Source organism: Desmodus rotundus, chromosome 2 (assembly GCF_022682495.2).
Source record: "Desmodus rotundus isolate HL8 chromosome 2, HLdesRot8A.1, whole genome shotgun sequence".
Lineage (NCBI taxonomy): Eukaryota > Metazoa > Chordata > Mammalia > Chiroptera > Phyllostomidae > Desmodus > Desmodus rotundus.
The window spans coordinates 207,523,967-207,532,840 of NC_071388.1; the positions used below are offsets into that span (position 1 = coordinate 207,523,967).

Here is an 8,874-nt window from a genome sequence, read left to right on the forward strand (position 1 = left end):
GTCCTTTCCCTTGTTCACGTGGAGTTTCTCTCCGTCAGGATCTTCTGAACTTTGATGACCCCCTGAATATCGAGGCCGCAGAACATCACTTGAGGGACAAGGTGAGCCCGAGACAGGAAGGCTCCGGCTGGTGCAGAATCGAGGGCGGGGGCACTGGGACTGGAGCTCGCCACAGGGTCGGAGTGCCGTGTGGAGCGGATGGGAGTGGTGTCAGTGGAGGGGACTCCAGTAGTGCTCAGTGTGCTGTCCCTTCACCTTGCTGGCAGCACCACCGTGCGGAAGGTGGTGGTGTCCATGCGGGATGGTGTCCACCCTCCGAGCCTCCTGATGCCATCCCCAGCCCCGCGAGCTCTGCCCCGGCACAGCCTTCGGTTTGGGCCCGATGGAGTAGGTTGTGCTCGCTACTCCCAGGCGTCACTTCCTTTTCTTGACCTTGCACCCCGACCAGTGTGGGGGGTGTCGCTCGCTTGCAGCACAACTGTCCTGTGCCCTGTCAGCAGCTCTGCGCACTAGCACAGCCGGCCTCCTGCCGGCGGGCCCCTGGGTTTCCTGCTACAAACAGCCATGTGGTCCCAGTCCTCTGCACATGCGCAGCCCTGACTCTTGCTGGAGCACCCTAGCCCGTGACCTGCACAGACTCGAGAGACCATGTGATGGGCACGGCAGGGGACAGGAGTCAAGCAGTGGAACCGGGGGCTCAGGGGTGCTCCTGGTCAGGCAGAGGTGGCCGCGGACAGCCCCGGCTTTGGTACAGGAGTCTGTGGTGGGAGACGGGTCTGGGTCCCAGCAGTGCCACCCACCTCTGTGCCACCTGGGCTGGGCGGCCGCCTGGCAGAGCCATGGCTCACCCGCTGCTGACAAGCCTTCGTCGGCCTCTTCTGGACGCGGGCCTTTTCAGGAGGCTCGGTCATGTTGTGACCCCACTCATCCTTGCTGCTGACTAGGACCCCACTCAGCAAACGGTCGTTCTGGCCCCGGTGGCCCAGACCCTGTCAGTGAAAGAACGAGAGCAGCGGGCGCCCCTTCCCTTACAGAGCCGCGGGGGGCAGTACAGACCCTCCGCTGTTTTGTTTTTTTCGGAAGGTTGCTTCCTGTTCTATGAAGTAAGGGGCGGACTAGCAATGAATAAAATGTTATCCCCGGTGAGATGGCCCCAAAATCAGCCAAACAGCAATGCCTCCACATGAACTCTTGGACAAGGCCCAGACCGCCCGTGGTCGAGCCCACCGCTTGCTCTGTCTCACCGCCCTGGTGCCGCCCTGGTGGGACCAGCAGCTCTAAGTGCTCGCGGGGGTGCTTGGGCGCGGGGAGGCCAGGGCACAGACAGCCGCTGTCCCCGCAGAGCGGACATGAGTGTCGCGTGCGGGCCGGGGTGAGGGGTGCAGCCGCTCTACTCAGGGCGCAGGGGGAGGCCTCTGAGGGGCTGTGAAGGGAGACCGGGTGGAACCGAGACCGACCGCGGCAGTGCAGTGGCCGCAGCAGCAGTGACCCTCCCGAGGGTGGTTGGCCGTCCTGACAACTCCGGAGGGGGTCTCTCGTCAGCCCTGATTTGCTGCCCAGAGACTCCCCAGGAAGGGGCGGAGCCCAGGACTGGAACCCCAGCAACCTGGCTGCAGGGCCCCTGTCTCCCCGTGGGGCAGAGGGGACACTGGGAGGCACAGGGGCCGGATTGTGCAGGGCCTCCAGGGGCTTGCACTCTAGGCTTTGTCCTGGGTGAGAGCAAAGGGCAGTGAGACCAAGAGGGGCGCTGCTGGTCCTGGGGCAGGACGGGGTTCAAGAGTGCCCCGGGCCTTCGCTTTGCATTCAGAGAGCTTTGGCTGTGACGCCTTGGGAGCTGGCAGTACCGCCGGTGCCTGAGCACTGTGGAGGTGGCCCCATGGGAGTGCCTGTCTGGTCGCGGCTGGTCCGGGCTTCCACACAGCACGGCCCTGTGGTGGGTCTGGGGCCGTGGGGGTCTCTGAATGCAGCCTGTCCACAGGTGAGGGCATCCTGACCGTGACCACATCTGTGGGCCACACGCCCCCTTCTGCAAAATGAGGGGCCTTGGGATCCCTTCTACTCCGAGCTGCTGTTTGGGACACCCTCCCCCCAGTACCCCCTCCACTGTGTCCCGGGCGCCCAGAGTGGCAGGCACCACCTCAGCTGCTGGAGGCTGGTGGCCAAACTCTCAGTGGGTCCTTGGCTCGCGCAGCTCAGACTTGTCCCTGAAGTGTCACTCGCCCTCACTCACTCGCTCCTGTCCTCCCCCCACCCCTGCCCCCCACAGGAGGATTTCCGGAGTAAAGTAGAAGACTACATCAAGCGGTACGCCAGATGATAGGAGGGGGCCTGCGGGGGCGGACTGTGCGAGAGGGTCCCCCCGGCTCCCGGGCCCGCCCAGTCCCCGTGCTCCCTCAGCCCTGCCAGCTCTGCGGGTCCTGCGCTATGTCCTGCCTCTGGAGGAGCTTCTCACCACTGCCCCTTGTAGACAGAGAGCTCCACCTGAACACAGCAAGGAGATGTGTCTGCTCACCTTCACCCGCTGACGTCTGTGAGCCTGTGCTGCACAGGCCGAAGCGAGGCTTGAGACTTTACAGAGAACTCAGAACCCAAGGAGAGCTTGCTTCTTCCCTGTCCCCACATCACCGCCCTGCACAGCGACCAACCACATGCCAGTGTAGCTGGCAGGTGGGCGGTCAGCCCGCGCAAACTGTGATTGGTTGCACAGTCCCTCAGCCCCGCCCACAAATGGTGGCTGGCCTTGGTGTCCGAAGAGGCCCAGAATGCGGTCGTTCACTGTAGATCTTACTGAAACGCGTGCTTTATTTAATGTAAGTATATTTTGGAACAGATCTGTAATTTGTACAATTTAATGCTTTAATTATTTTTTTCTATTCTCCTTTAGTTCGTATTTTCATTGTGTAGAGCAGACAGAAAGATGTGGGTCAAACAACTACTGGAGAGAAATACAACGAAAATGAAAGACACACTATCCCTTCTGTCCAAACGCAGCGAGAACCTGGCTCTGAGAAACCGGCTCTTGCTTTCGGATCCAGACGGGGCAAGACTCAGAGCCCTGGAAGCTAGGTCAGGGTGGCTTGGAGCACAAGGGGCGGGAGCCAGCCCTCGGGCCCAGGGACAGGGCACACCTCGGGAAGCAGTCTGCCTGACACCGTGGAGACTGCCCCTGTGGAGTCTGCTGTGGCTCCGGGCGCACGTGGGACAGCCTGGCTGCGAAGTGTGGGACCGGAGCAGCGGTCAGTCAGAGCTGACAGAGGAGACCCCAGACCCCACATGGTGCAAATACACGTCCAAATGGTTTCCCCTGCTGCCCTCCCAACACCCTTCCCTCTGACCTCCTCCCGACTTCTGGGCTCCCGTCTGCCAGGCTGGTGTCCATTCCAAATTTACAGCAGTCTCTGATTGTGACATAATTGTCCTGGATGTCAGCAGGAGGACGCAGGCCATGCTTCCTGTTTGTGATCAGGAGTTATGCCATTAGACTTGGGGTGCCCCTGGCTCATGGGCCACCTCTGGCACGCAGGCCGGGAAGGGTGGGGCTGGACGAAGGCCGTGATGGCACCTGAGCAGAGCAGGTCCCCATCCCCTGAGCCAGGCAGAGGCAATGTAGCTGACACAGTTGTTACTGGAGCTTCCCAGCTGCCCATGCCCGAATTCTGCCTCATGACCCAGGGCCTGTGTCCCCTGCCTGAGGCCGGCACCCCTCACAGGTGGAGGACAGGCCACCTCTGGGCCAGACTGAAAGCTGTACCTGTTCATTCTGACCTCGGAGTGTTTGATGGTAGCAAGTTGCTTTATCAGGGATCACGTTATTCAACAGACCATTCCCACAGACTTGGACCGTCCCCTGCTGTCCGGGGAAACTGCATCCCGTGAGCAGTGGCCCTGGGGTCCTGACCTGCAGGCCTTGTAGCTTTGGGGGTGTCCTCACCACTTGGGACAGAACAGGTTCTGGTGCCTGTGTGCCCACCAATTGGGGCCAGTTGATTTCAGACCTGCCAGGGCGGGGCTGCCGGGTAGACAGCCCGATGTCAGCAGGGGCCCAGACTTTGGTCTAAGCAGCTGATGGGTGCATGTCCCGAGCATACCGAGAAGGCAGGCTCTGGGGCAGCCTCTCAGTAAGAGCTCTCAGCTCCCCTCACCTGCCACCTGCGGGTGACCTCCCTGTGCCATGCTCGAGAGCCAGGGTGGGCAGTGCTTGTGCTGGGCACAGACCTCCAGGCTGCAGCCCTGCTCCCAGCTCCTCTGGTTTTCCTCACCACGCTGGGGATGCTGCAGAGCTCTGGCCCTGGAGCCTCGGCGGTGGCGGCCAACCCCACGGGAGGCCCTGTGTCCCCGCTGTTGTCTCCACATGAGAGTGACGGCTGCTTGTGTGCACGGTCCCCACAGGTGCAGGGCAAGCCAGGCGGTGCGTCTGCTCAAGAAGTCCCTGCAACCCGGATGCTCACATGAAAACGAGCCAGAGCTGGTTGTGCTGACGCCGGTGCGCAGTCCCACAGAACGCAAGCCTTAGTGTCACGGGTTTCCCCATGCCCATCCCCACCACCTGGCTGCATAGGGCACACCCGACTGTCAGATTGAGCAGCCCTCCTGCTGGGCTGTGGAAGGCAGCCGAACAGTCCCCAAGGGCAAACTCCCAGGCAGGGCTGGTCACCAGCACATACCTGCGGCTGGAGTCCACTCAGGATCGCATTCGCCATAGTCCCTTATGTGTTTCACGTCAGCAGGTCAGGCTCACTACGAGCTCACTGTTCTTCACAAAACGCCGACATGTACTCTTAGCAAAATAATGTTTTGCTTTTCCTTTGCCAAAGAGCCTGGGAGAGGAGATGAGGAAACCTGTCCCGCGCCCCCCCACACCTGTCTCCCTCCCAGAGCCCAGCCTGCTACTGCGGCGGCTGAGAGGCTAGTGCCGAGGGTCCCTGTCGCCCCCTGGAGGTGCCACTCTCGCCCTGGGTTTCCATGGGTTACCAGAACTGACACTGGTTTGAAGAAAGTTCTTCAAGAAGCTCAGTGATGGAGGCATCTGAGGACCTTGCAAGTTAAGGGGGTCCATTCACACTGAGCTGTGCAAAGAGCTGAATTACAGCCTCTCTTTAAAAGTCCAGCTTAGGGCTCATTCATTTTCATTGCCAAATTCAGTTTTGCTCTTTTTAGCTGACGTCAGGGCCAGCTGGGAGGAAACAAGGCCTGGCCCCTGAGCTCTTGGCGCAGCAGGAGGGGGCCGCACAGGCCCAGGCTCGGCCTGTGGGCGAGCTTGTCAGGCCCTGGGAGGGGCGAGCCAGCAAGTGGTGGCTCAGCAGCTCGCTGAGCTCAGTCCACAGCTCACAGGCAGGCGTGTCCCTGCCCTGGGAGCCCGTGTGAGGCCCGCCGACGGCCCATCTGGTCCGGCAGGACTCCGGCTCCCGTGTCTGCTGGTGTCGGAATCTCCTCACCTCCAGGTCAGACCTCACTGACCTTCCTCACACCGCGCCACTCCCAGGAGCCCTGGGGCTCCAGGCGGAAAGAGGAGTTGTCTCCTAAGCCCCTGGTTGACCTCATCAAGCCTGTCTCTCTGAGAGCTGACACCGACCTCCACAGCCCCGTGTGCCTGAGCCCCCTCCCTGGCCGGGATGAGGTGCACGGGCCCCAGCTAGCCGCGGCGCTGTGCAGGGTGGGCCTTGTTCCCCTCCCCAAGGGGCTTCCGCCTCAGTCAGAGTCTGAGAACACATGCCTGTCCCTGGGGAACCCGATGGAGCAGGAGTCGGTGGAGCCCAGCGATTTGCTGGGTCACTGTGTCTGTCCCCTGCCAGACCAGTCCAGTGGCAGGGGACAAAGACCAATAGACGCAGGAAGAGCAGCAGGCTGGAGGAAGACCTTGTCACACGTGGGTCAACCCAGACCAGTGCAGGCCTCCTCAGTCCTCCCCACCTTGCCACGGGAGGGGGCTCCAACAGGACCTACCATCCCCCTGCCACGCCCTCCACTGCCTCTGGAATAAGCAGCATCCCCTTCCCCGAGCTGGACTGTGACTGGGCTCCTGGCCACCCTGGCCTGGAAGGAGCACTTTCATGCCAGGCGTGATAAGGTCCACTTACAAGTGTCTGTGGATAAGGTCCACAGACACCCAGCTCCCCTCTTGGGGCCCCTTTCAGGGTTCAGTTCCCATGGAGCCGCCTCTTGTGGGCAGCCCGACACTTCCTAAGGCGCCCCTACCTCTCCTAGGCGCTGGGGGCGCAGAGGAGGGTCTGCCCCTGCAGCTTCCTGCACAACCCCGACAGACCCCTCCCAGGAGCTGCGCACGCAGGTGGCCCCCTTCCATCAGCCGCCAGCCGCCAAATCCGAAGTTGCTTTGCTTGACTAAATCTATGGACCTGTGAAAAAAATACTGCGGAAAAAGGAGATATCAGACCCAGCAGGCTTCTGCACTGACTGAGGCTAAATGAAATGGCAACAGGGTGGGACTATGACCATGGTGAACCCACAGCAGAGGGTTCTGCGTCCGGGGAAGATACCGGAGGTGAAGGCAAAGTGAAGACCTTTCTTCACTTCCCGGACGAAAGCTGACAGTCACACCAGCAGGCTGGCACTAAACGAGTTTCTGGACAGATGGGAAGGAGGCACCACACCCTCACTAGACTTGGCCGATAATTCGTCGGGGGCTGTCCTGTGCTTCGCAGGGTGGAGTAGCGGTCATAGCCTCTGCTCACTAGAGTCCGGAAGCACCTACCTACCCACCCCTTCACCCCCGCCCCCCGTCATGACAACCAAAATTGTCTCTGGACACGGCCCCATGTCTCCCGGGGGGTGGGGGGTCACTCCCAGTTGGGAACCACTGTATTAGATGGATTTTTTCTGCGTTTTTCTTCTCTTTACACTTTTGAGCTACAAGAATCCCTATGCTCCAGCATCTAGCTCACTAACCCATTCTTCAGCTCTGCCTATCCCACTCAGGCCAGCTGTTGAGTTTTTTAGTAGAAGTTTTAAGTGGTTTTAGGTTCATAGCAACACTGAGTGGAAAGTACACCCTCCCCCACTATTGACATCCCACTAACGTGGCATTTGTCGCAACTGATGAACCTCCACTGACACGTCATTATCATCTGAGGTTCTCGGCTGATGTGGGGGCTGTCTCCGGGGGCCGTGCATCATGTGGCTTTTCATTAGACTTGGAGAATTCAGAAATGCATGGTGTGTGCATGCCGTGGTGTCAAGGAAGAGTCTCACTGCCCTACACACCCTCCGTGCCCCCGGCTCCGCCCTCCTCCCACCCACCCCCATACTTGGCGGCTCCTTCCTCTCTCAACCTTTGGGAGGGGTGACTGCGTCCTCCACTCCTTCACATCCCAGTCCTTCCAAGCCTTGCACCCCGCCCCACCCCCTCTCCTGGAATTTCTTAACTCAGCAGCGCCCCCTGACTTTTCGCTTGCACTTTACACTGTGCTCTGTACTTGGACATTCATTCATCCTTCCTCTCCTTTCCTTCCCTTGTGACCCGCCTGGGGCTCCTGTGCATCAGCTCCCTTAAATTTTGGCATGTCCTTTACAATTGGGTGCATTTGGCAGGAAACGAGCTCAGTGTGCAAGCAAGTATGAAAGGATATCAAGAATGTAGACATGTGGCCCTGGCTGGTGTGGCTCAGCGGACTGAGCACAGGCCTGCGAACCAGAGCGTTGCCATTTGGATTCCTAGACAGAGCACAGGCCTGGGTTGCAAGACAAGTCCCCAGTAGGGGGCTGTGAAAGAGGCAACCACACATTGATGAAAATCTTAAAAAAAAAAAAAAAAAGAATCTAGACCTGGAGGCTTGCAGGGCTGGAAAAGACAACTTCCGGACCCCAACGGAGATAAGATTGAGCAAGTCCCTGAAAAGCCAATTAAAATGCAATTTCTTGACAAAGAATTCCTGAATTCAAATTCTGGCTCCACCACCACCCCCGTTCACTTGGCCAAGATGCTCTTCTGTGTCTCCAACCCCCCATATACAGAAACGGGGGTAACGGCGCCTGCGTGCACGGCGTCTCCGAGCTCAGTCTGGACACGTGAACAGAGCCTAGGTCGGTGCCTGGCCCGTCCTGGGAGCTCGCGTAGAGGCAGTTACGCGAGGGGCGGCCAGTCCACAGCTGCGTTACCCGCCAGGAACCCGGACTCCCGCCACTTTGATCGTTTCTCACGACTGGCTGGACCCACGGCTGCCGGACGCGTCCACCTGACCGTCTCACACACAACACATCCAAAACTCCGCCCGACCCTTCCCCTGTCCTGGGCTCCGTCCCGCCCAGAAGAAGGAACCGCGCCACGCTGGTATCCCCGGCCCCTCACTCTCCCTCCCGCCCCACGCTCGGCTCTCCCCCGCGGCCTCCTCGCCCCCCGGTCTCTCCTGAATCCGCCTTCCCTGCGGCACACGCCCGCTGCGCAGGGCTCCGGCCCTCTCGCCGCGACCAGACGCCTCCAATGCGGCCGCAGGGCGTGAGTCCTAATTCCACTCGAGTCACCTGTGCAGAGGGCCCTCCCGCTGGAGCCCCGGGTGCGGCTTCGGGAGACCCCAGACGCGAGGACGCAGAAGCGTGGCCCGCCGGCCTCCGCACCCAATCCTGCTCCGGGCGCCCCCGGTCCAGCGGGAGAGTCGCAGGCGATTCCCGCGTGCCGCCCCCACCCCGTCCACGCCGCCCCATTATGGCCGCCCCGTCCCCACCCTGGTCCACGCCGCCCGCGGCTCGAGTGCCGCCTCCTTGCGGATGTCTGCGGGCCTGCGCAGGGCACTGGAGAATGAGGAGCAAGGGAGACTGCGCCACTTTGGTTTCCCGCCAGCTCTCCGCGACCCGGGCCACGCCCCGCCCCGCCCCAAGGCCGTCACCTGACTGCGCGCAGCCAATCCACATTCCACTGTGACC

At 60.9% G+C, this 8,874-nt stretch overlaps 1 protein-coding gene and 1 long non-coding RNA gene across 4 annotated transcripts in view; one reads left to right on the top strand and one right to left on the bottom strand.

Moving 5' to 3' along the window:
* The window catches only part of UBE2F (ubiquitin conjugating enzyme E2 F (putative)), a 34,015-nt gene extending 31,132 nt beyond the window's left edge, over nucleotides 1–2,883 (top strand). For all 3 annotated transcript variants that reach the window (XM_053919285.1, XM_053919286.1, XM_024563914.4), the window contains 2 exons: nucleotides 39–101; nucleotides 2,267–2,883. In XM_053919285.1, the coding sequence (XP_053775260.1) occupies nucleotides 39–101; nucleotides 2,267–2,317 (114 nt within the window). In that variant the 3' untranslated portion in view covers nucleotides 2,318–2,883. The remainder of the gene's footprint in view (nucleotides 1–38; nucleotides 102–2,266) is intronic.
* A 1,053-nt stretch (nucleotides 2,884–3,936) lies between these two features.
* Nucleotides 3,937–7,168, bottom strand: LOC139440741 (uncharacterized). The gene is made up of 3 exons (XR_011650914.1): nucleotides 6,196–7,168; nucleotides 4,665–4,817; nucleotides 3,937–4,429 (listed from the first exon to the last, which is right to left on the bottom strand). It is a non-coding gene; the product is annotated as an uncharacterized lncRNA (long non-coding RNA).
* Nucleotides 7,169–8,874: the final 1,706 nt, after the last annotated feature.